The sequence below is a fragment of the Hemibagrus wyckioides genome, linkage group LG22 (assembly GCF_019097595.1).
Source record: "Hemibagrus wyckioides isolate EC202008001 linkage group LG22, SWU_Hwy_1.0, whole genome shotgun sequence".
Lineage (NCBI taxonomy): Eukaryota > Metazoa > Chordata > Actinopteri > Siluriformes > Bagridae > Hemibagrus > Hemibagrus wyckioides.
The window spans coordinates 14,212,081-14,239,570 of record NC_080731.1 but is presented as its reverse complement, the minus strand read 5'-3'; the positions used below and the strand labels follow the sequence as shown (position 1 = coordinate 14,239,570).

Below are 27,490 nucleotides of genomic sequence, written 5' to 3'. Positions count from 1 at the left end.
TCACGTGTTGTTTCTCTTGTTACCATTTTATCATTGTTGCATTTACTTCCATCAGCCGGTGGTTGTTAGATTACCCAGCATGCATGACACAAATATATCCACGTTTACACCTTAAAGCTCTAGCTTCCTTTATTAGTTTATAAGGGATAAAAAAGTTACCCACCAAGTCAACAAGTTCACCTGAAAGATTCCAAAAAGCACGAAATCTTCCTCGTACGCCTGCGTCGCAGCTGTTAGAGGCGAGTAGGCATGTTTACAATAGACTTATCAATGGTTGCTTTTTTATTTGTTTGCTGGAGTGTTCCCTTAACGTTGTAGCTACATGCGGGCGGCCTTTCTCATCACATCATCCATTATCTTGTTTCCCTCAGTAATAGCTTGAAGTGGAGAGTGATTTCGGCCTAGAAATTTCTCACAGAATAGCGCCACAAGCTTTAAATGGAACCACACAACTCCAGCAAGCGATTGTAGGAGCATATGTGGCATTTGCTGCTCTCGCTGGCCGTAATTGGACAGTTAATCAATCAAATATTTAAGCTTCATTTTACCACGCGGCAGGGTGCACGGATTATAGCAGCAGTTTGGGTGCATTAGGCTGAGCTCAACAACGATACGAACAGCATGGCTTCCTGAATCAGCCAGCATCTGGATTCACGTCTGTGAGCGTGGTTGCGTGTGTGTGTGTGTGTGTGTGTGTGTGTGTGTGTGCACATCCTGTATCTTCACATCATGGTACTTTTCTCTGGTTTGTGAGCTCCCTTTAAAAGCTCACTTTATTTATTTATTTATTTATTTATTCATTTATTTATTTGTTACTTTAGTCTGCCTGCATTCATCCAGAGATGTGTTTAGATATTCTTTTTTTTTTTTTTTGCCTACCCCCTAGGGACACTATTGTGGATTACCAGTTGGTTCTCACCTAATTATCTGGTGACTTGCGCTGCCTTTGACACATAATTATCAAAGCTCTAAATAATTGTCTTCTAGCCTGTGTGTGTTTAGATGTAAGTCTTGGGGAGAGCCTTTGCCTTTGTTTCGGCCAGTGCTGAAATGGATGAATATTTATCTCCACATGAGAGATGTCTTAACACAGCTTTCATTTTATTGTTGAATTTCCAGTTGTATGTGTGTGTTTAGGGCTGTATGCACATGTGTGCATCACACTGCTGTCAGCTATGGGGTTTTTTTGTAAGAAAGTGTGATTTCAAATTTCAAAAGTCAAGCAATTAGCTTGCTCCGTAATGTGAGACCGCTCGGAGTGCTAAATGCTGTATTTTTACGCTAGAGGTTATGAAGGAGGTCAAGTCTGCAGTGGTAGGGGGAGTTGTTGAGGCATGCATCACCTTTTCAGCTTAAGGATTTAACTCGTATCAGGAAAGCTTTTGATTCATCCTGAGACTGAAAATGAGTTTTCTGTACTGTAAGGTACTGCCTTTAAGGCTTTCCATACAGGCAGTACGAAATAAATTCCTTTACATCACGAGAATGAACTTATTGTAATGTGGGAGGCTGAGAAGTCCAATTAGGATTTTCACCCATTTAGCCATAATTAGTCCATTTCCAACAGCGTCCATCTTTGCACCAGTTTTTTTTCCCTCTTCTGTCTTGTCTTCAGGCCAGATGCTCAAGTGCACAAGTAGAAGGGGCAGAAGCAAGCAAATGTTTCAACATCTGTCTTTGTTGGTTTTTTGTGCAACAAGTCCACGCACATTAGCATCTCCGTGCTTGCATCTCGAAAGCTGAAGACGGATGAGCAGCAGCTGCCCAGTCCGTCTTCTCGCCGCTAACCGCTAATGCTGACAGGCTGAGAGAGACGGGCATGTGGGAATGGGAATCCTAGCATTCATTCATCTCTCCATCACATCATTCATAATTCATTCCAGTTTATCCATTCACATGCGTTCCGCTTGTTTTTTCATTCTGCCGCACAAACGAGCGCATTCGGACGTCGATGACCGTACGTCTCACGTGTACATGTGGAAGCCAAAGTGCGTGTGGGTGAATCAAACAAGGCGCTGAAGGATATCAATCAAAAGCGTGCGATGCTGTACGTCTGATGCACATGTGGCTGCGTTCCCAATTGAAAACACATTTCCTCTGCGGTTTCTCCTGTTATCCGACTGCCATGTTTACATTGAGGTTGTGTTTACATGACTCCGCGCTGTTTGTCATGACATGCAGATATTTACGATATTAAATGCCATTTGTGTTACGCCATTCCTATAAAATCCCCCAAAGGCTCTTGTCACATTGCCAATGACGTGCAATGTTTTCTTGGCTGGTCTGGGCATTTTATAGTTTTTGGCGAGACGGTCTACAACTTTGGCGTCTAGACGATCGTAGGGCTCGGTTACTTTTAAGCAGCATTATATCCCTGTTTCACTGACACTTTGAAGACTTTTAAAGCCTTGCTTTTTGTCATTCCCTTGGGCACTGTTCAGACCTAGGGAGGAATTTGAGCCAGGCGTGCATACGAGTGTGTGTGTGAGTGTGTGTGTGTGTTTATGCATGCAAGTGTTACCTGCTTCCTAGCCTTTTCTTTAACAGGATGCTCCCGAGAGTAGCTTATCAGCAGTGTGATATATTAGTTCTTAGAGCCTTAATAGATTCCATTTATCTCTATACACCCCCTTTAATTTAACTGTGCTTGGGGAAGGCACTGTATTCAAATGACCATGGACACTTTGATGTAGCACCCAGCCCAGCTCTAGTCCCTATAAAATGGATCAAGTGAAGTGATTGTTAACCTATTGTTGTCAGAGCTGTCTCCTTCCCTGGCTCCTTTATCTTACCCTTAGCGCTTAGCATATACATACAAAGTGTTTTGTTGATGATGCCAGTGACAAGTCCATTTGTTATGTAGAAACTATACTTTTCTTTACTCTCCCGCTTGCTTAATCTCCTATGTTCTTATTTCTCTCACCCTCAGATGATCCAAAGAGAAGACGAGGTGATGTCACATGTGCATGCAGTAGCCATGACGGACTCGGTTCACAACGTGTGGCACCAAGAAGCCAGCAGATCCACCAGAGAGTGGCTGAAAGAGGTAGAAATATTCCTCAATCTCAGTTCTATCAAAATGATCCATCCTTAGTGGCTTTATAACATTTCACTATAAACTTCACAATAAACAATCACCTTCACGAGTATTGACTGCATACATCAACTCAAGCAGTGTGGCATTTCATTCAGAAGGCAGAGGCACGTCTGGAACAGTCGCAAGAAGCCAATAGTTTGTGTGTGTGTGTGTGTGTGTGTGTGTGTCTTTCCCCCATGCCACAGTCTTGTTTGCCTGTTTGGTCAGATGTCAATGAGAAATCAAAGCCAAAGGCCAGAAGGCTCTCTATTATAGCAGTAGCTTCATTCAGTTGTTGCCCTTTCAAAGCTGATTCCAAAGTCCAGAGGCAACACCTGGGAACCTTCAGGATACTCATTCTACAAATATGTAGGCGGATCCTATGTGCACAAGATGGAAGGCAAGCATGACCATGGCAAGCACAGACACATACATGCATACATTAACAGAGAGTGGGCACTAGAGGAGGTTTAGCAGTTTGTAGAAGCTAATATTTGACTAACATTTGGATGTAGGTTTTGATTGGCTCCCTAATTTATTTGCATCACACCAATGAATAACACTGGTGAAAGACATTCAGTTTCAAACAGGCATCGTCTTATTTTTTGCTTGACATTGACGTTTTAAATGCATTGTTTTTAAAGTTAGCTAGTTCATACCACTTTGGCATGCAACCAGACCAATCTCACACTCAACACAGACCCCGCCCACAGTGTCTTACCAACCAATTAACCTGCAATTCTCATGCATAATGCCACTTAACCAATCACCAAATTTTTATATGAAGAATATGACTTAATTTCTGGGAAAATGTACATCTTGTTGGACAATTAATTAACTTTAATAAATGCCCGAATGAACATTAAACACACATTTATTATGCTATCATGATTAATCATTGCTGTCATTTTGTAAGTACTCGAGTACTCGTAGCCATCCATAACATACACATAGTCTGCTCCACCTGGTAATACACGTCATCAAACTGTGAAAGTGTTTTATTACACTGTATTCTTCGCCTTCAACAATTTTCTTAAAGATAAGCAGAGCCAGAGGCTTAGCTTTCCTGTCTGTCTTATTTTTAATCATTTTTTGTATCTCTAGGTGATATCTAGGTGATATTTCTTTTTCCTTTTCATTTAAGTTTGAATCCTCTCTCTCTCTTGCGCACACACACACACACAAACACACACACTTTTAGGTTGAGTTAAGCTCACAGTAACATTATTCTAGTTTACATGAGTACAACACCGATAATCTACAAATTATTTAATTTATTTATTCATGAACCTCTTATTTATTACATCAAAGGCAAGAATCATGAAAATGAGAATCATGTTTCAGAAATTTTATTCTTTTTTTGTTCATTAAACAGCCTTGTTGTTGACCACTTTCACATGCCGTAGTCAGATCATTTAGAATGTTCTGTTTTGTTTTTTATACATCAGATGAGGTTTTAATCACTGTCCAGCCCTTTCCCTTCCCTACTCCTTTACATAGCTTTGAGTTCAGCCCGGACCTCAGATCATCCTCCCTCTGTTTGCTGTAGCTGTATCTTGTCAATATAGTAGTGTGAAGGTTAGACTGCATCCCTGGCAGGGCACCATGGCTGCCTTTGCTGCCCTCATCCTCCTTCTTAAACCTTCCAGCATCGTCCCCTACTTGTGGGAGGACAGTAAGTATGAGATCAGAAAGATGGAGGAATTTAGATATCAGCACACAGTGGGACAGGTGATATGGACATAATGGGTCAGAAAGAGGGAGGGCTTTTTGTGAGTACCGGAGAGTCAGAAATAATCCGAGCTTCTCGTAGCATTGGAATCCCCAGGGTAGTTGAGACATACAGCCGAGGAGAATATACAGTAGGACGGTCCATGTGGACAAGAGAATAGGGGAAGAAAGGCATATGGAGTCGCACGCATAATGCACAGGCATAAGAATACAGGGATGATACCTTTTAAAGTACAGGATGTATAGATGAGTGATTGGATGAGCAGCTCTAATTAATCACTGATAAACTGCATAATAGTGTTATATTAATAATAATAATAGCTGAGGTCAGATCGATTGCCACATTCACACATACTGTACATCTACGTGCAGGTATCTTTGAACTCTTGAATTGAATTGAATCCGAGTAAATGAGATCTCTGGTGCATTAGATTAAGGTAGTATGCCTTGTCCAGTGTGCTGTCAGAGGCTCTGGCACTCTACTGCTCTCATGGGTCTCCATCTAACTTACTATAGATGAATGTGCTGTGATCGAACATAGAGATGAGTACCGACAGGCTTGTGCAAGCAAGTTACTAACTGAGGTAGATAGACAAGAGACAAAGATTGAGTTTACACAGAGGCCTGGAATGTATTTAAAATACTAAGAAAAAATTCGTTTTGAGACCCATAGACATTGACATTAGGTGAAAGGACATTAAAGGTGAAACCTACACCAGAGTGTTTATAATTCAAAGAGGGTTTCAAGCAGAATTAGTTTCAAGGAAAAAAAACGTCCAAAACTGTCCAAAAAACCCTTCAGTGTTTGTAAGCAGAAAGATAACCCATTCACACAAGATAGTTAAATAGGTTTTAAACAGCTTGCCACCTGACCTTACCATGGTCCCATTTATTGCATATTGTCTTGGATCCAGTTTAGATCAGAGGCGTGGCTCTGAGAGCTTAATGATGGTGTGTTGGTTGGTGAGAGCTCTCTCTCTGCGGGAGCCAGCACCTGTGTGCAGTTTACCTTCTCTAAGCAGGCTATTAGGGAAGTGCTTAGTGTCCCACCAAGCTTCTGCACCCTGTCTCGTGTCTCACAGCCCACAGGAGCCACAACACCGTCGCCATCTGGCCCTGATTAATGCTGATGGACCTAGGCTAGGCCCATTATCGCTCATTTGGGGCTATTCTTCATTTTTCATCTGTGCCGAAGAATTGAGACAAGATAATATGGAGTTTTCTAGTGTTTTGGTCCTTTATAGTGAGATGCAGAGCGCTGGATTTATTCGTGTGCACGCTGAGTTATAAATGTCTCGTAAAATTAATCACACATTTCTGCTGCGTTGCTGTACACATAGGTTAAATGTAGCATTAAAAAGAGGTCTACTTTTTGTTCTTCTGTGAGAACAATTAAAAGTGCTATACAGAAGGGTTTGGCTTTCCCAAAAATGCCCAAGTAGTATTTTGCACCTATTTTCCTAAGAGTGTAATGATATGAATATGCTTCCACGTCCTGTCTCAAAACCCCTCATGCTGTCTTTGCAATGGAATTCCATGGTTGAAAGTGTCATATCCTGTCTCCAGTGATCTCCTCATTCAGAACGCTGATGCAGCCAGTCTGGTAAACATTTGTCATCCTTTCTGATTTCCCCATCTGCAGTTTTACCCGGTGGCCTTGGCTCCGTCTCTCTGTCCTGAAGCTGGTCCCAGCTTGCCTTTGACAAATCTATTGAAGCTCCTTTTTCAACTCTAGCACCCTCCCTCTACCACTTTCTCTGACTGGGACCAGCGGCTTTGAAATTCCTCCTTGCATCCAGCCCAGCTGACATCTTCCTCCAGACGGCATGAATTAAGGATATACAATGAGACACTTGATGTAGCAGTCAAGGAGCGTTCCGTTTGGTGGCTGCGCGCCATGCTGCACAACTAGGGCAGCAGGAATTCTAAAAATACACAGTGCATGATTGTTTATTCCAGTGGCAGGTGACATTCCCCCACCAAACTCAGCATGGAGACGATTGACAGGATTAGAGAAGAAGAAGAAGCAGGAGAAGAATAGGAGGGGCACTGCAGTGGGGAGGTCACGAGGGGTCTTTCTTGCTCTGCTAGTGTTATAAAACATGTTTGCAAAATCAGCTGGGAACCTGTATGTGCTGGTGTTTAGTTTGATTTTGTTTGCCCTTCTTTGTTAGGGAGTATTGGTTTAATAGCTAATGTTTGAACCTTTGTCATGCACCATGTCCTTTCAAGTTAATACCAGACAGAATTGCGCCAACAGTTCCTTCTCTGTATTAACGGCACAATATGGATTTTTATTATTCAGTAAGACCAGCCCAGTCTGCAAGTACGATAAGTACGAAAGAAACAAAAGATCCTTCCTTAGTGTATGGCTCCGCTCTGGCCATCCTGCATGTATACACACATACGCACACACACACTAGGATACTGATCCCAGGTGGGTTGGTGGGGGTACAGTAACCTCTGGGGACTTACCAGGCTCAAGGGGTTAACATGGTGACAGGCTGAGGTGTGACATGGTCTGGAGTCCTGTCATGTGTTCTGAGGGTTATGTGTGTGTGAGTGTGAGAGAGGATGTGTGTAGTGGGGTGTCCAAAGCGATGGGACTGCTCTTCTCTAGTCTTGTCATGGGAGGGTAGTTTTGGGAGTAAGGTCTGGGGGGGTCGTCGGATTAGATAGTGTGTGTATGCGAATCAGAGCCAGGGCGAGGCCGGGTCACAGCTCGGCTGGGGAGGGGGAGCTGTAATGGCTGACAGAACAGTGTCTGCAAAAGTAAACATACTCAGATAAGCAGCGCTTCACAAGGCCGCCAGCTGCAGCATGCTAATCTCGTTTACATTTCTCTCTTCAATTGAACTGTCTTTTTTTTTATTTTTATCTTATCTCCAGAACCTACTTTTCCATTGCATTCCTTAGGAACCTCTTTTTCTTCGACATCACACCCTATCTGAACCAAAAGACTGTTCCTATACTGTCTACAACACCCGTAGTGCCTAACATGAATCAAGAAAAATGCATCATAACCAAACCCAGAATGTGAGCTAATTTCCTTACCCTCATCTTAGATGCGAATTTCTGAGATGCATGTCTAATTAAACTTGCTGTGACTGTGGACAAAAGGCCCTTAATGAAGAGAGAAAACATGAGAGATGAGAGCAGCTCTGTCTCAGTAACAGGACTGATGGTGGAGGGGGTCGACGAGGTCACCGGTGTGATCAGTCACCCCAGATCAGCAGCAGAGGCGCGTTCGCTCCCCAGCAACAAACACTCTTAACTGTCGCTGAGCCATGTCGCCAAGCCGCCTAATTGCTTGTTCCTGTCTCTCTCTCTTTCTCCCTCCCTCTCTCTCTCTCTCTCTCTCTCTTCTCTCTCTCTCTCAGCGATGCTGTAACTGGGTGTCGAGTCCTGAGCCGTTGGATACCCCAGTGGACTCATTGCTCCCTGATTGTCGTCGGCGCTCAGCAGGTATGAGTCTCTACTGTTCACGATCCTCCATCGCTTCCCAGATGTTCAGTAAAGCATAGCAAGCAAAGCATTGTTAATTTGTTGCCACCGATTTATTTCATTTAAAACTTTACCAGTGGGAAAGCATTTTTTTGTCAAGTGCTTATACAGTTAGATAGAAGTGTATGTGCTGTTTAATTTTTTACATAACGTATGTCCATTATTCTGGATTACGTTCGTAATCTGCAGCTAATTTAATCCAGGACGTGTCTTGCCCGATCTAGCCCTTATCTCTACAGTGAGATTAGAGCTTTTTGTTCTGATTGCCTTCATGCCCGAGGTATAAACAAGTTGCACATAGTTACAGATTTTAAACTTGTTGATATTATCGTGGTATAATGAAGGGCCTCTCATGCTGTGGGTTGATTAGAGTTGATCTTTCTGAGCCATCACTAAAGTATGTCATTTCTTTTCTTGTTCATGACTTTGGTTGAATTCTTCATACACACATAAGTAGCATTTCAGAGCAGAGATGATGCAGTTCTGTCCACTGAGCTCTGTGAATAAGCCTCTGGTTGTTTTCTGTATCAACCCTGACAACACCAGTTATATTAAACTGATTAGTTTATACGGGAAACAGCAGATCACTTCATTTAACCAACACTTCATCCATTGTTGCTTACCAACAGATAAAGTGATGTTGCAATCACCTATATTTAAAAAAAAAAAAAAAACCTTTACTATAATCTGTACCTCTAAGAGAGAGAGATGTAAAAGTAATGGGACCAAGAATAACAACACTGCTGGCTTGACAACTGAAGGAGAGATGTTAAACTGACAGACATAGAGGCCATACATGACATCTGGGCCTAACAACGTTTACGGTTCAGGTCAAGGATTAGGACTGATTTTTTCCACTCAGTAATTCTGCAGTCTTATCTTGCTGTGTTTATTTCTATGACAAAACAAAACTCATGCACATTCAGATCTAAAAAGATTGCATGTGTTGCTTAATATCTGAGATTGTTTAAAATCCAGGCTAGACAGACTGTGGATAGGCAGAGTTGCAGTGTATGTGGGCCGTGTTGTAATGGTTCACACACACTCAGACACACTCATTACTCTGTGTGTGGTGCTGCCTGATGGTGGTATTTTATACTAGGATCGATGGGATACAGCAAGGTGGAGAAAAGCATGTCTATTGCACTTAATCATCTGTGAATCTCCTACCATCATACCATGTGTTTATGATGTGGGTATGGTGTGTCTGCATGTCTGGATGCATCCATCTGTGAGTCCTATTCTGACATCTCTGTTTCCAACATGATAAAACGTAGACCATTTCTCCTCCTTCATTTTTTTTTTTTATCCGTTTCCTCTTCCAAGCGCCCCATCTTTCAAAAGGATTTTTCAGGAGAAGGTCAGTGTGCCTTGGCACAAAGTCTGGCAGAATTTTATCGCTTCAAGCCGGCTGAAATATGTGCAAATATGTGCGCCATAGCTTGGTAGCGCTGGAGAGCCTGACCTACAGAACAAGCTCAGACAGGAAGCAGCCTGCACAAACCAACACAGAACAGCCAGGAAGCAGATCTGGCCACTGGATGATATACAAGTGCCAGTTCTGGGCTGTTATGGTTTCTATATGTGTGATAACTGGTAATTAGATTAAATGGATTGAATCACAGAATTATTCTCTCTTCTTTTCCCAAACACTTCTGCTTCTTAAAAGCTCTCCTATCTTCACATCTTCACAAGAAAAAGTCACACTCCTTACACATCTGCCTCCACTGCACTTATTACTCATTGCTGGACCCGATTATTAATTACAAAGGGAAGAGTGCCCTGAATGTAAACAGTGATTAATTGTTAACAAAAGTAAGTTAACATGTACCTGAACTGTAATTATCTGTCCTGCACACTACAAGGTTCTGAACACAGACAAGTAATTAACCCTAATTGCATTTACAATAAAGAAGAACAGAGGGAGTAGTGAACTTAAACAAGAGCCTCCTTTGATCTAGAGCAAGATTTTTTGTCAGTTGATTTATATAGACTTTTTTCCTTGTTTTGAATCAGCTCTGTTATTAGCTAATGAACAAGACCCCTTTAAAAAATGTTATTTTAATGTGTTTTGAATCAAAAAAGTATGGAACAATGAAATGGTATTTGGGACTGAAAAGCATCTCTGAAAGCAACTCAACTCGCTGTAACGTGAATGCGCCTAATAAAGACATGTTTGATGAAAACAGTCGCATACAATGGCCCTGGGACCACTTGTGTAACTGCACTGGTCCATGTCAGTGACGGCATAGAGCTCCACTGGGCCATGTTTTTTGCACAATGGAAAGTCATTGGTCCATGCAGTGCTGACTCAATAGAGTTCCATTACCATTTTTTACCCTCTCACTTGTTCCACGTGCTATTCACTGTGCAGTCCAACTGACTCTATTAAAGTTGACTTGCGGAGTGACTGACATACCTTCACTCATCCCTCCACACCCAGCATTCAGGTGCACCTGGTGCTTGTTGGTGCCCTTGGTCACATTTCCCCAGGAAACGCAGACCCACTCAACTTTGTGACCTCTCTTATTTTTCCAGTCTGTTTTCACTTCTTGCAAAAACCAGCTTATCCGTAAGATCAAAGGAAATATCACTCTTTTCCAACTGGATGTGCCACCCATGTAACGAAGGGAAAGTTCAGCAGGACACTGCGGGAAGGTTATCACCATTCGTTTCCATGATGAACTCGTAAAGACATGTCTTGTGACCAGCTTGGAACAATGTGGTTTGCTGTCAACCGGGATCAAACATACGATCAGGCAAAGGCTGATGAAGCACAGGTGGATGTGCACTTTTCAAGTTAGGTGCTTTGTGTGGATAAGGCTTAGAAGTATTTTAAATCTAGGTCAGTATGATTTTTATCCCTTCATCTGTTCAGACCATAAACAAAATAATGTCACTAAATCAAATTGATTGTACATTCAAGCTGTGTACACACTTGGTGTTTTTGTTGCCTTTTTTGTTCCAGCACAGTTATTTTAATCTGAATCCTCCACTGTAATTAAAGGAGTTAGAAAAGGAGTGACAATGTGGGAAGACTTAGAGAACATTTTAGTTCATTTTTACTTAATCATGCCTTGGCAAGGGTTAGGGTATTTCACTATGCACTATGTTGGGTTAATCATCAAAAAAAAAAAATCTCAATAGCCACTTTTTCCTGCTCATGGTAGCAGTGGATCCGGAGCTCTTACTCAGGAACACTGAGCACAAGGAATACACCCTGGATGGGAATGCTAGTCCATTGTGTATCATGCACACGCATTCACACTGGCCAGTACACTTACCGGCATGCTTTTGGGCTATGGGAATAAAGCGGGAAACCCCAGAGGAAATTCACATGGACACAGAGAGAATATGTGAAACTCCAACACAGACAGTAACTCGACCTGGAGCTGCACCAGAATGCTGCCTGGAAAATGATCCACTCAAATTTTTATATGGTTTCTAGTAGTTAGAGCCAAGCTAGCTCATCCCATTAATTAAGACTTCAGGAGTTGAACAGAATTAACCAACATGATGAAGAAGTGACCGTAGAATCATCTTTTGGCCCCCATTGGGTGGGACTATTTAATCAGGAAATAAGCCCATAATAAGCTCAAGATGCAGCAAGTCTGAGTTCTAGCGTAAATAGAATTGAAATCTTTAACAGTGTTACGAGGGTGAGGGGAGAACAGCTAGATCTTGTGCCAGCGGAGAATAAATAATTAGGAATGGCAAACAGGGCACCACTGTTAGTATTGCTTCATGGCTTAATCATGAGCTCCTCTGCTGTTTTTACATTCCTAGATTTTCTTAGTGGCCATTAATTACAGTCTGATTTAGCCATGTATCTGGCTTATGAGGCTGTGTATGAGGCTGCTGGGATTACGAATTGCCCTGTTGAGTTGTTTTTGTCAGCAGCTGGTATGCAGTTGGTGTCCTTTTTTTTTCTCATTTTAAGGCTTTATGTAATATCATGTATATTTCACTCTGATATATTCATTTTAAATTGTTTCGTTAGCAGCATTAAATGTCTCGAACCCAAAATGCGTATCTCATGACGTGTTGTATTTAAAGGTTTATTAAACTACATTTTAATATGCTGCTTTATCAATTAAAAATAATGGATGTTAAGTAAATCATATGTTATATGACAGATGAGCTTCGACTCAGTAAACAGCAAGTGTAAGTCAATCTGCCAGTCGTTGTATTCCATATGCTTCACATTAATTTTTAGTTCAGCGCTGGTTTGCTAAGGAGAAGCTGAAAGTTCCTCAGACTCCCTGCTGCGATGTTACCTTTCTTCTCTGTCTGTTTTACGAGCACACTCACAGGGGAAGCCCTAGTTGTCATAAATATACATATTGACATTGTATCACAGTGCAACTTCCTTGTGTTATTTTTATTCCCCAATTTCACGCCCTTTATACGAGTCCCATGTGTGGCTTTGAATGAAAGTTTGATGGAGTTTTTGTGCACCTTGTAATTTTCCTCTGACTTTCTTCCATCCTGAGGATCAAAAGACACATCCTTCATTTTCTATTCTTCTTGCACAAAAAAAAAAATGACATGGGGCCTAAATGTATTTGAACCGGCTCCTGCTCGGGATGAGTGGCAGCCCTGGCCCACTTGGCACTCGGTTTTATGGAACGAAGCCCTCAGTTAGAAAAGCTCAGCGTAGCGCTGTGCTGTAGAAGGAGTTCTGTGTCATTTCTCTGTTTCTTTTCATTTTCTACTCCCTTTCTGCCTGTTTCTCCCTTTTTCTCTTGATCTCTCTCAGGCTTGCTCCTTCTCCCTCGCTGTCTTTTTTTTTTTTTGTCATACTTTTGATAGGGTCAATCTCAAGCTTTTTTTGGGGGGGGGGGGGATCCTTCAGAGGTTCATCATTCATTGGTGCATTCACACTGATATTTTGTCTGCTTTTCGTAGGGCTGATACCACTCGCTTTTGAAGTCCCTGTTTTGTTTTCTTCGCTGCAGGACACAAAACAATCTTTTCTGCCATTTGCTGTGAACTTGAGAACGGTCAGTAAAAGATGCGACCTTCTCTGTGGCATGTTATTGAAAAACATTGATGCTTAATACGGATGCTACTTACCCCATCTATTGCTGTTTGTTGCTGATCCAGGTCAGTGTTCGAGTCATCTTTGATCTTTCCCTCCCGTTCCTCCTCTGGAGACGGTGTTTAGACTTCTCCGTATCTAAGACACAGGTCTGTCGTTTCAAGGCTGGTCACTTTGATCACTCAATCACATTTGATTACGTACGGCTCTGTAGCGCCTCTACTCCCCTTGTGTGGTTCATGTCCCTTGTCGTTTTCTGGCCTTGGTAAAGACTAGATCACACGCTACTCACATTGACCACTGCCTCCTTCCCCCTCGATACATCAATGTCTGTGATCCCCCTTGGCTATCTGCATTGGTTCATTAGAGACGGGCATCAGCGCTGTTATTTCCATTCAAAAGAGGGAACAAGTAAGAGGGATCAACTATAAGGCATGAATGGAGTATTTGTTCTCTTTTTATGGCCAAAAAAAAAATCAATATGCACAGTCTGTGCCTCCATGCATAGATAACGACAGTGTGTATCCATTCCATGTTTCTGTGCATAATGAGTCCCTAGACTCAGCTCATTTTACCTAAACTAATGTAGCAGTAGCCTCAGCTGTGCCTTTATGTTGCATTTTGTTATTTCTTATGATCTCATCTTATCTCTCTGCCAATTTTTTTTCACTTATGTATTACAATTTTTAAATGGAAACTAGTTGCTAAGCAACGTGAAAGGTCAGGTGAAGCATAGTTTTTTTGTTTTTTTTTTCCTCCTTTTTTCCACCTTCCCCTCATCATGTGTAATAGTGATCATGTTCAAAATAATACTGCATGATAGGTCATTTCTATACTTATTGGATGTCCAGATTTTTTTTTATTTGCCAAATGAATGTCACTGACTGCGCAGCTTGAAGGTAAGCGAATTATAATTCAGATTATGACACTCCACTCCTCTGTGTAATGGCAGAAAGATCCACAGACACCAGGCGATCATCTCCTCCTGACACGCAAACATCCCGGTGAAGAAGTTGACTTTGCAAGCATATCCAAATCAAAACTCGGCGGAGCTTGGGGTGTGCTTTGTTAAAAAAAAATCGTTGCTCCACTGTGTACCTTTTTTTTTTAAAATTAGCACCATACAGTGATCCAACACTGATGCCCTCTTCTTCACCCTGCTAGTCTGTGGTGCACCCACACTTTGGCCTTAATGCTATGTGAACCACTTAACCATCTCTAGAGCACTTAGCGCAGTTCACATGATGGTCAATGGATGGTCATTGGGCAATGGGTTCCCAAAATGCCTATGTTAAGTCCAAGCCTGTTAGCAACATGAATATATTTCAGACCTGCTTCACTGTGCAGTCACGTTGAGGCCACAGGCAGATTAAGTCTTATGGTTTATCCCATAGTATGTATGGAAATGGGTTTAACCTGAAATGTTAACCTGTATATATTAAGACATCATTATATACAAAATGCTGAATTTTCATAGGATTTACTCAGTGTCCTTATAGTGCACTGTCAGGGAGGTACCTTCAGGAGGTTTTCTGTGTGACACATTTCGGTGTGGTGTTAAAAACCACTGCTTGTTGCCTTTTTTTTATGAACTCCTGAGAAGGATACTCAGATTATGTACTATTTTTTCCCCCACAGCTTTCCCAAATTAATGCATAAGCTCTGTGAGACTGCAGCTATAGCTTTAACTCTAGAGGAATGACCTATGAGTGAGAATTAGTGTTCAGGATTTACAAAGAACGCCGGTTGGGAAGACAAACACTTCAAGGCAGAAACAGTACCTGAAAGGAGGCTTTGAAAGAAATGTGGTGTGCTCATGATAATTATAGAAAAATATATCTCATTGGTGTTGCACTGTATGCATTTTAAGCATTTCAGTAGCCAGTTTTGTTCATTTATTCATTCGTTTTCACTATCTGATTTATCTCGGTCAGGGTAACGGTGGTTCAGGAGACTATTCTGCAAATAGGTATGAGGCAGGATTGTACCCTGACTGGGACGCCAGTCCATCGCCGGGCACCATGCACACACACTTTCACTCTTTTAACCAGAGCTCACGATCAAACTGCGGACCCAGTACCAGTGAGGGGGCAGTGCTACCCACCCCACTGCAAATGTTCCACCAGGTTATTTACCACAGTTTTAGTGTGAATGCAGTCTGTGCAGCTATAGAGAGTGCTTCACGTAGGGGCCCTTAATAGTCACTACTGCTGTCATCTTGCGTTCATTGTACATGCACCTCAAATCGAGTGTGATGTTGGCCTAAAACATAATCATCGTAGTTTTATTCTCATCACAACCCACACTTGGCATGTCATTTTGCACTTCTTGTCTAACAAACCGCATCCAGCTCCACACCAAGTCATCTTTTATCTAGTCAACTGTCTGTTAGCTGCTGTTTATTCAAAAGCTGCTCGCACATAATCCCATGTCCACCTCCCACCTCTCCACACACAGATCCCAAACATCGCAGTCAGGTGCTGTTAGCTTTAGCAAGCTTTGCAGTCATTCTGTTAACACTCTAAGTAATGCAAGCCACAGTGTGAGAAGAGAATAGCATCAGCACCGGCCTGTCCCCGGCTGCCCATCAGCACTAATAAACAGCTCACTTAGGAATGTCCTGCCATGCGGAGAAGCGCAGCAGTCAACATACACTCGCTTGGCTCTGACAGGGCCTCATCTAAGGACAAGGATACTCGCTGTTATTATATTTCCATTTTTCCCTTGTCCTGTAAGATTTCTCTTTATCATGCACACACAGAGAGACACAAAAGAGAAGCCCTGTGAATGTTTTTCATGCAGTCAGTTTATTACACTGGCAGACTAATGGGGCACTTTTTTTTGACAGCTCTTGATAAGGGCGAGAAGTTGCCTTGTCTGCTGCAGGTTGAAAGAACTGTGGGAGTCACGATAATTACGATCAAAGCGGCTGTAATACTCATAATAGAATTCTCCATTAGAAAACACTAATCAATTAATTAGGGTCTGATGTGTTATCCTGTGTTATGTTGTGATCTTATTTTTATTTTTACTTCTCACTGATGGCATTTAGTCATTAAATTTAAACAGTGCGTGCCTGTCTGTGTGGGGTGTGTGTGTGTGTGTGTGCAGTTTTAACAGCCCACCCCTTTCCTCAGTGCTTCTTTTTCTCACAATTATGATTTAATGAAATGCACATTTAAAATGATTGTTAGAGAAAACAGACCAAGGCAAAAAAAAAAAAAAAAAAAAAATACAAGAATGCTTTGAGAATATATTAGGCAATGTACATAATTGCGGAAGATGATTAGAAAGCAAACATCCTTGAAGGTCCTTGAGTTTATAATCAGCCTCGAAATTAAAATATTTATTTGTTTCCCTTTTTGCCTGAAAAATGGAATATTATTTATATAATTATGTAAACAAAGTTGAGCGAATATATTTTTTGCCGTCATGTTGGAGAGCATGCCGGTGACCTTGGCTCATTTCCCACACACTCTGGGCTGACAGATAAAAACTTTATTACAAGTCGACGGCACGAGGAGCAAACAGCTTGTGACAACCCGTGTGCGCTGCGTATTAGGGAAATATCACAATTAGCCGTTGATTTCCTGGAGCTAAAATGCCAAGGAGAAGGCTAATAAGTGAGGTTTGTTTGTGGCCTGGAAAGCCGTAATTATAAACTGCTTTCAGAACACTGCATTTCACTTGCTTCAGCGTAACAAGATCCATGATGCTATTACTCCTAATCCTGGACCCAATCCTTTCTCTTAGAGCCCGTTTACTGCACTGAGCCATACCAGGTGCCTCCTCTCCACCATCACCCCTTGATTATGGAGAGGCCTGAGCATCCTCACATGTAATGGTAATGGTAATTGCCCTTGTGTACACACACACACACACACACAGAAACACACACCTTTCGTCTATGTGCGGCACCTGATTTCAAGCCTCTCAGAAACAGGCATTTCCAAACGCTTGGTTATCTTTTTCTGTACTCAACTACAGGGTATCTTATAGGAGATGAAGCTTTGCTCACACACACCTGTCAGTGTGAGACATGCTGAAGCGTTTGCGTCTCATCCTGGCAGGCAGGAATGTGGTCTATGTAGTCGCCTAATCGCAGTGACCCCAAAATGGTCCACCTTATCACCTCTCTCTTGGAGCAGCACACAGGGAGCGAGTGGAAAACACAGCTTTCGCTGCTTGTGGTTGAGTGATTTTAGGACTTATCTAATCAGCAGGGCAGTTGCTGACTGTCCACACACACATACACACACACAAGCATTTGGCCTCCTGTTTTGCCAAGCTGGACAAGTCACAATTAGTTACTTCTATTTAACGTGCACGTTTGTCTCTGAGGTTGCCTGGAACATTTGGGTTTTGGGAAATAAATTTAAAACAGTGGAAAGCCAACAGAATGGACGTTGTATTTGATTCTGTACTGGTTCTGGAAAATTTGTTGATATTTAACAGACTCCAGAGTGCCCTCTAGGCCTCCCTGCATGTCATAAAGTCAACCTCTTCAGTGCTGTTTAAAAAAAAAAAAAAAAACCTAAGTAGGTCAATGTAAGTCCTATTTTAATCCGCCTTTTCTTTGGCTCAGGCTGGACACAAACTCCAGTTGATGTGTGTGTCTTCATCACCTAAACCACCCATGGTCATTACGGACTTGAGGGACAAAGACTTCAGAGCTCATGGCTCCATCGTTTTTTTTTCTACCCGCAGCTGGGGTAGATGAGCCTGGCGCCAGCCACCATTCCAAAAGCAGAGGAAGCATCAGAACGAATTGCACCAGGCACCTATCAGCCATTAATTATTGTAGCTAACACCGCAGATGAAGGAGTCAAGTCTAGGTCAGAACAGAAGATTTCAAGGGTCTTATCGGGTTAAGGTTGTAGGGCTCGTTAACCCACCCTCCCCTTAACTTTAATCTGATGCCATGCCTGTGGAGATTTGTGAAGATCTACACTAACCTTTTGACCCAGAGGTGCTGCTTGCAGTCACATGTCAGTTAGGCTCCTGCTGGCTGGATTGGGGCAGATTGGGATTGACAGTGGTATCAGGATGAGACTGCCTTCCTGGAATGAGTCTTTGGGTGGACTGCTGCTGAAGCTTCACCGCGGTTGTTTCTGGACTGCGCAATTCAAAGCTCACTCACTTCATCCTGACCCACTGGGGGTTCCCACACTGTTGGCTCTCCGACATAGATGAACGTAGTCCTTAAACTCCACTGGGCATGCCTGCCCCCAAAACTGCCATAATTTAATGTGAACTGTGTCACTTTGCTATTTTTATGGCTCCCTCAGCAACCATGCTTGTATTAAGGTTTTGACAAGTAATAGTAAGGATACAAGGATTTTACGTCGACTCGGGTGACTTAAAAGGGCAGGCTTCCTAATGCAGTTCCTCAGTATTATGCGTAAGGTGCTATCTTTTTGTAGAGATTATGTTGCCTCGAAATAAGTTTAAATATACACAGACCTCTTCTTAGTTCTTATCTTTATTTGAATATTATTTATGTTGACCTGTTTTAGTATGGTATTGTTGTGGTGTTACAGACACAGTTCCCTTCTGTGCACACATTTTAAAACCTCTCATTAGATCTCTCCCTCCTAAGCCCTAGGTAAATGTTCTTCTGATCTGTGCAGTAGATTAGTACACCACATCATCAGGCCTTTCTGACCTCTCTGATCCGCTTGCTCTTTATCCTAGCCTGGGTTGTCTCTTTCCTAGAAAATGATATTACAGTGTTTAGGTCATCAGCTTCTCTTCTGCCCTGTTACTGTAATCCTATTTTCTGTGTCATCTGGCAGTGTCAGCAGATGGTGGCCTGAGGAGGCAGTTTGACACCCAGATCACAGCTGTCTGGCCCGCCTGACAGGCCTCCTTTGTCTCTCAGTCATCACCCCAAAGCAGTGGCTCTCGGGCCCATTGTGTCTCTATTTAACCCCCGTCTCTTTCAGGGTGGCTCAGCTAAAATGTGTGTAATGTATGCAGTAACATAACTGCATCTCTGTTTCTCTCGCTTGTAGTGTGTGTTGATGGGTGGGAGTGTTTTGGGGGTATCTCTCTTTCGCTGTCTGTTTTGGTGCTGATGAAAACATTAGTTTGCGAGCAGCAGAAAGTGAAGGGGCTCGATATAGCCCCCTGAGGAACGCCTGCCTCTGGCTGGCATCCAAGTCTACGGTTGCTTGGCCTCGCTTAGTTCCAGCTCAGTGCCTGTGGCAGCCTGAACAGCCTTAGCTCTGGACTGACCTCATGGCCCAGGGCCACTCCTACCTCATTCCCATGATTTTCTTTGATATTCTATTTTTTTTTTCATCTGTCTTTTTCTTTGGTGCTCCCTCCCTGCCCCCTACCTCATAATATCTTTATAAGGTTTCATTTTTGAATTAATTTGTCAAAAGAGAAGCAGAGAGCGTGGGAGAGAGAAAATACTAATGGATACAGTACTATTTATGGAAAACACATGCTGTGGAAAAAAAAGAAGCATAAATTTAATTGACACATTTTCATATTGTTCACATTTTCAGCATGTAAGTTTAATTTTGTTTTCCACTTGTATTGAAATCCAAGGCCTACATTAGGCATGTGTTTTTGATTACAAATTATCAGCACATTCCAGTATGGATTGGAAATAATTGGACAATATGATACACTTGCAAAACTGCGATTGCTAAGAGTGCAGCAATACATTCAGGGAACAGTACAGTGCTAAGGCATGAGTTGTAGCAGATTTGTTTGTGTATATAGGTAAAAAAAAAAAAAAAAAAGAAGTATGATATATGGCCTCTAATTAAATTCTCAAAATCAAACCCGAGTCTATTTGTTAAACAGAGATGCAGAGAATGAACACCTACCATATATAATATTTAGTTATGTCCCTAATAAATAAGCCCACTAAGGCCTGTACATCACCTGAGCGCTATAACTGCCTTGGCACAAAACACATTCACTCTCACTCACACACTCAGCCTGTGATTAATTCACTCAGACATGTTCAGTCCATTGTTGGCTCATGCAGTGAACTTCTCCCAGGTTTGTGTGTGTGTTTGTGTTTAATTGCCAAGGCTCCAGCTCTCCGTCAGCTTGTCTCTCATCTCTGTGTGCTGTCCCAGACATGCTGTGTGAGGTGTTTGTCTGCAGTGCACAGACAATCAATACACTCCCATTTAAAGAAGTCTAAGGTCAGGTCCCTGCACTGATAATGTGAATTTTGTTACATAGTCAAAGGTCAGATAATAATTATGTTTTTAACCGCTCTGTGTGCAGAATTGATCAGTTTCCTGTCAGGGACGACCAGCACTTATCTTAACCTGTCGCTTACTGTACTGTGAGCAGAAACCGATTTGCTGATGTTTTTGGGGAAAAGGGAAAATGTACTATCTGACTATCTGCATGTCCTTTGTGTTTATAGTGTACTCCGTGTGAAATACTCCGATATGGCGTAAACCTGTGACATGGGATCATTTATAAATTATACAGTAGCCTGGCTATAATTTGGTACACTGCGTCCTAAATTGCATACTTGCGCACTATTCTATGCCATTTCGCAATATCAGTTTCAAGAACCCTGATGATGCATTTATAAACAAGTGTGAAATTTTGGACACTTCATGCACTCAATGCTTGCAGATTTGTTACATAGTGGAAAAGGGGCGGGGCTACCAGGTGCTGATGCTGGAAGAGAAATTAGTTAACCTAATTGCTTGCTTAGTGCATGTATTTGTAATCACGTTTGGTTAATTTATTAATAAAGTAAATATATTTTAAAATTGAAAAATACATTTTTGGAATATTTTATTTATTCTTTACATTCTTTTAAATTATCTGTTTATATTGTAATCATTTATAATGAGCATAAAACAAAGTTTCTCTTTTTTCAAAACCTTAAGGATAAAAAGATTTCTTTGAAGGTATTAAGGTCAGGATTAGGTTTAGCTACAGGATTAGCTGTATAAACCTCTTATTTCATATACGTAGTTACGTAGATGCAATATATATGTTGCACATGTATAATAGAATGTCCTGAAGAGAGAGAGAGAGAGAGAGAAGAGAGAGGGGTTTAAGAAGCTTCCTGCTGCTTTAAGCTTTGACCACAGTACCTTTTTGTCTTCTCTTTTGTCCCTATAAATTCCTCTGCAGGGCTGTAGATTGGTTTGTGTGTGTGTGTGTGTGTTGACTCTGGTCAGGTCAGGGACTGCTGATGGCTTTCTCTCTGCATCCACAGAGTGAGAGCGAGCCTTGAACCATGCTTCATCATTAAACCATTAGAGGAGCCACAGGAAGCGACCTGTACAGGTGACTGGCTGAGGGCCGCATGCCGTTGTTTGTTTACTTGTGTAATCACATTCAACCAGAAAAACATACTTAGCTGAAAAGCTAGCTGTTCCTGCTCTCAGAGGCACAACAAAAATTCAGTAGAAAAGGTAAAAGTGAGTGGCTAGCCTCTGGCTACCATTTACTGGGGCTACAAAGGTGACTGACCGCCTCACACTGCTGTTTATTTACCTGTGTAATGAGAGTCAGGCTGCAAAACCCACACAGCTGAGGGAGAACAGGCTAGCTCATATTACCTTTAGAGGCACTACAAGAAGATTTAAAAATTGGCAAACAATGCTTGATATATATATTGATATATATATATATATATATATATATATATATATATATATATAGATAGATAGATAGATAGATAGATAGATAGATAGATAGATAGATATTTGCTGATATCAGGTCTAACTGTGATTATATTATAATGTAGTGATATTGCACTCCCTGCTCTTAGTAATGTTTCAAAATGAATTCTGAAAGCACAATTTTGCTTTCTTCTGGAGTGGTGCAGCTGTCTAGCTATTCACACCATCATTGGGAACCTGGATTCTGAATCCAAATTTTCTAGCCATTCATGACTGTGAATTCAAGACAGCATCATTGGGTGGGGACGGAGGGATTGAGGGATGGCGTTCTCTCTCTCCCATGTCAGTCAGAGAGATGCTAACCAATCATAACATATGGTAGCTCCTGTATACAGATGTGCATGGATGAGCTTCAGAGCATAATAGAAATAATTGTTTTGGTTAAATGACAAAACTAAAAATGCTAAGCAAAAAAAAGAATATTATTTCTGTCTGTATTTAGGTAGTTGTCACAGAGAATCCCCCTTTTTTTATTATTATTATTTTTTTTTTTTTCTGGAAAATTCCAATTCCTGTGATTTAATTTTTTTCGCCAAGACCAAAATTTCACATTCGGTCGCATTCAAATATTGCGATCTATAAACCTAATATGTGAATATGGCTTTGCACAGATTCCAGGGTTAATGAATGGCACCTCTATTGATCTGTATGGGAAATGTTTGTGTGATACATGAGGCTTTTGAAGGGAGGGGGAGGAATCGTAGCGGTCACCGTTGGCCTAGTCGTTCAAAGGGAGATGAAGCTATCAAGATTGCATATTGACAGAAGGGCTCGGGTGAGTGACTCCCAGTAGCTTGAAATAAACTTGCAGCGTGCAGTCATTACAGCCGGCCACCGTGGCCTCCCTTAACCTTGAGCCAGTCGATAAGCTATTATAACCATGCAAATTGTGGCCAAATCAGAGATCTGACATATTGGAATTATATTCTCCCACAGCTAAAGGCTTATACATCATTATAGGACTGCAGCAACAACATGCAATATGCTTACTGTTGTTTTGCCCCTGTACTTTCTCATTAAGGTTACAGGAAGGAGGAGAAAAATGAAGCGGACCGTTTTTGTCGGCTCATCTGCACTTTTTGCACGCTGGCTCTGAGACTGGATGCCAAGTCGTTTAGGGGAAGATGGGTAACTCGGTGCTGGGATGATGTAATGCTATGTACAGGCTATGTAAACACCCCAGTGTCCTTGTGCTTGGAAATGTCAGTAGGTGTGTGTGTGCGCACGAGCGGGGAGGCTGCAGGGTCAGGCTGGGCAATGCGCTATTGCTTTGACAGTGCAGCCCTGCTGTGGGAGTGTTGGTTTTTCACCTCTGCTCCTTGTACATCAGCTGGCCTGGTGTCACTAGAAGGAGCTTAGTAGATACTGTTTGCAATAAAAAAAGCAGACATATCGATCTTGGGAGAGCTTAGAAGCTGGAATAGGGTTATCAAATTAAGGCACTAGGACAGACATATAGTACTTAATGGAATTCAGCTTGACATTTTAATGACTAGTTTTTCTTAATCATGCAAGTTTTCTCCCCTTGTAATTAAATCATTATGCACATTTGCACATCACTGAGAAACTCTTCATGGAAAGCTGAATTTACTTTCATGTCTGTTTGTATTTTGACAGTAGGGGTGTCGCTGTGAAACGATAGGTGTGACTGTCGAATCAGTGTCCATGCTTTGCCTTGGCACGGTGTGTCAGAAGATCAGGGTTCAGACAGCCTCGCGGGCTGTGATTCTCCAGTCCCCTGGCATTCTAAAATACACAAATTTGTTCCACCAAGTTTTCCGATGGTTCGCAGATGGGCAGCGATTAATCAGAGAGGTAACTGTGAAGTAGTTTGCAATTAGACGGCAAAGCTCTGAAGCATTCTAATTGAATCAGAAAATTAGAGCGACTGTGTGGTAATTGGCCGGTTCCTATGCAGCAGGTGCCAGCCCACTCGACTGTGGAACAAGGTATTTAAGTCACATTAGCCAGAGAAAAAATATTCTCTGATATGGAACACTTAGATTTTCTGCTCGTTTTCACTGGCGATGTCACCGACGGCGGACCCAGCAACCTCGCGGTGCAATTACGATAAGCACCGCCGCGCAGGAAATCGACTTTCCTCAGACCCCCTCCTCTCCTGGAAAACGAGATTTGGGGGGGGTGCAGCAACTCATTAGTAGCGGCTCTATCAGCGTGGAGGTGATCAGATTTATCTGTGCGTCCCTCTGTTTCACCTGACCTAATAAAGAGATTCATATAGACCATCTGAGTGATTATAACATTTTGATATTTTTTTAACTATAAATTTATACCACGTTCCAACAGCTTGGCAAGTGAAACTCTACTAGATATCTTATTGATTAACACCATTTTCCCAAATGTTACCCCCTTTTATCAATGATGTAAGTGGAGAGCGTTGTCTAAACCATTGCTCCTAAATCTCCAATTGGTGTTCAGTTGAGATCTGGTGACGGTGAAGGTCATGCCATAAGATTAACATGATTTTCCATCTCGTCAAACCATTCCAATGAGCCTTTGTGTCGTGTGAGTGTGGGCGGAGTCATCCTGCAAGACACCACTCCCATCAGGATAGAAATGTTTCATTGTAGGATAAAGGTGATTAGACATATTTGTCTAAGAAAAATCTCTCCAGCAACACAGCAAAGCTACCATTTGTCCTTCATCATCCATATACATTATCTAGAATGTTTCTTCTTGCTCATGTGCTTTCAACTTTGGCCCATTTATTATCTTTTTTTGTATTATTATTATTTGTGTGTGTGTTGGCAGCCTGTAATAAAAGTGTTAACAGTCCCATCACTGAGGCCTCCCATTATATTTCTTTCCACTCTCAGGAAATTCCTACAGTACATGGACCTTGACCTGAGCACTAATATTTTTATTGGGGTTTGTTCTTTCCCATTCCTCACAATCTAGTTACCGTACTTCTGAACTTCTCTCTAAATCCCACTGCTTCTGCATCCACTATCACTGGCTGGAGATTCATTGCTCTGTTGGTGTAGCGATGTTTAATATTTCCGTGTCAGAATCTGATTTCTGATAGCTGCATTAAAGTAGCTGAGCTGTAATCATGTGCGTGTTCAGGGTGTACACATGCGTGTGTGTGCTTTGTATGCATTGTGTGCATGTTAAAAGAGCTCTCTCGCCTTGTTTTCCCCGCAGCAGAGCCCGTCCCTGACAGTGCTGACAAACATGAAAAACCAGCAGAGAAATTAAAAATTGATCACACTGCGACGGGATTTGCACCTACTTTGGGCTCGTACACTATCAGCAGGTCTCTTTTGCATGATCCATGCAAAGGCAGGAGTTCTTTCAGGCCTGTCGGAATGACAGAAACGGGAGTGAGTGAGAGGAAGTCAGCGAGGAAGAACTCCCTGGGTAGGACGTGTGACTTTAAACCGTGCCCTGTTTGCACAGTGAGACGCTCAGGGAGCATCCAGAGTTTGACTCATGCTTCTCTTTCTGCCTATCTCTCACATTCTCTGTTGCTCTCTCTCTCTCTCTCTCTCTCTCTCTCTTTCTCTCTCTCTCTCTCTCTCGCGCGCGCTTTTTGCTTAATCACTTACTTCTTCTATTACACACTCATTCTCCCTCTCCCTCCCTCTCTCTGTCTTCCTCCCATGCCTCCTCAGCATGCACAGTCTGCTCTCTCTCCCCCACTTTGATATCTTCATCTGCCCTGCCAAAGCACCAGGCTCTCTGGCATGCATGCACTCCTCTGAAAGTGGATTACACTCACATCACTCCTTATATCCGTTTATTTAACACTAAATTCTTATTACACAGGGTTATTACACTTTTTGGCATTTTGGAGAATTTGGAGTATGTGTGTTGGGGAGTCACCACGGATAGAAACAGCTAAATATGGGAACATTAGGCCGATCCCAATGCACAAAAAAAAAGGTGTTAAAATACTTTACATTTAAAAAAATACAAGAGCCAAAAGAATTCATTTCTTAATGTCTGATATTAAGGTTTAGGTTAGATCTAGGTGTGTTAGTTGAATAAATTAGCTGCATTAATAATCATGTCAAGAGAATCCCTCACAAAGCTAGTAAGACAAATCTACCTGTGTGCACGTGTGTATATTTACCTGAGCATTTAATTGTGTGTCTTTTCTGCATGATTGAATTTAGTCGTCTCTCGTCGTCAGCTCAGATATCCCGGCAGTGGAGGAATGTGTCCAGTGTGTAAACAGGTTGATGTAAATGAATGTCGTGTATTGATTCTTCTGGTAATGAGTTCCTGGAGACAAGATGAGAATCTGATTCATTGAATAGTTTTAGTGTTTCTGCTTTGTCACTCCTGACTGCTTCACTGTCTCAGTTTATTTCAGCCGCCATTTCAAGGCTTTCCAAACGTTCATGTTCCTCGAGCATTTGATCTGGTGTTCTGCATTTTGTTGATTACTCTTGTTAAGCAGTAAATTCATTTTGTACAGTAGTGTAATACAGAGAATTAGAAGAAACTCTGAAACTGGCGAGGCATCCAAGCTTTAAGACACAGACCATCTGGCTTGGAAGCATGTGAGCCAATAGATCGCTGTGAGCTTGTCCTCACTCTTATCTTTTTTGGATATTCAAAGCACAAGGTAGAGAAAAGACAGGGATGAATGGGTGATGGGATCAGTCAATTGATTTTGAATTTTTCTCCTGGGTTTCTTTTATTGTTTTTTTTAAGCTGTGTTCCTACATATCTAGGTTTCAGCAGGATATTCATTTCTTTACCTTTGTTTCATAATTAGTACCTTTAAATAGATAAATGGGGTCAAGAACAGGTATTGTAACAGGGACAGGCTGAACCTATCTGTCTTTCCGGCCTTCCTTTCTTACCCAGGTCTTACAAAAAATTTTACCACCTACACATTCAAGATTGGATTATCCACAAAATCCTTTCCTATGTGCTAATTAATCCCTCTTGACACATATTAAATGCAAAGTGGTCTAAGGCAAGCCACTTTAACCATGATCTCCATTTAAGAGATGGTTGAGTACAAGCCCCATCAGATAAACGAACCCTTGCCCTGGAAGTGAGGTATATGTTACCTGCATCACTAATGCAATTACTTACGCTTGGCTAATTTCCTATACGAGGGGTTTTATTTGTGGCCTGGCCAGTATCCTGTCCTGAAGTTGCACCTGCGAGGACGGACCAATCCACGTCTGTTGGGGAGCTCAAGTTAAGTAGGAGCTTTGACTCTGCAGTGATGACTCGTAACTGTCATTGACTTTGTGTCTGGCATTACATCATTTTAAAGGACGAAGCTACTTAAGATTGGGGGTCAAAGTAGAAGTTAAGCTGTATGTGTAGATGCTGGTGTCAATTTGATGTCAGCCTGGTGGTGAGTGAATGAATAAGTGTTGGTTGTGTGTGTGTGTGTCTTTCGTTGCACTTTACTGACTGACACATGGCCACTCCTGTTGTGCCTCACCCTGTTGCTGACCCTAGCAATGA

The 27,490-nt window shown here is 41.9% G+C and overlaps 1 protein-coding gene across 3 annotated transcripts in view; it reads left to right on the top strand.

Annotated features, from left to right (window-relative positions):
* fam172a (family with sequence similarity 172 member A) overlaps positions 1–27,490 on the top strand; it is a 170,980-nt gene that overhangs the window by 121,352 nt on the left and 22,138 nt on the right. For all 3 annotated transcript variants that reach the window (XM_058374805.1, XM_058374806.1, XM_058374804.1), the window contains exons 9-10: positions 2,930–3,046; positions 8,188–8,272. In XM_058374805.1, the coding sequence (XP_058230788.1) occupies positions 2,930–3,046; positions 8,188–8,272 (202 nt within the window). The remainder of the gene's footprint in view (positions 1–2,929; positions 3,047–8,187; positions 8,273–27,490) is intronic.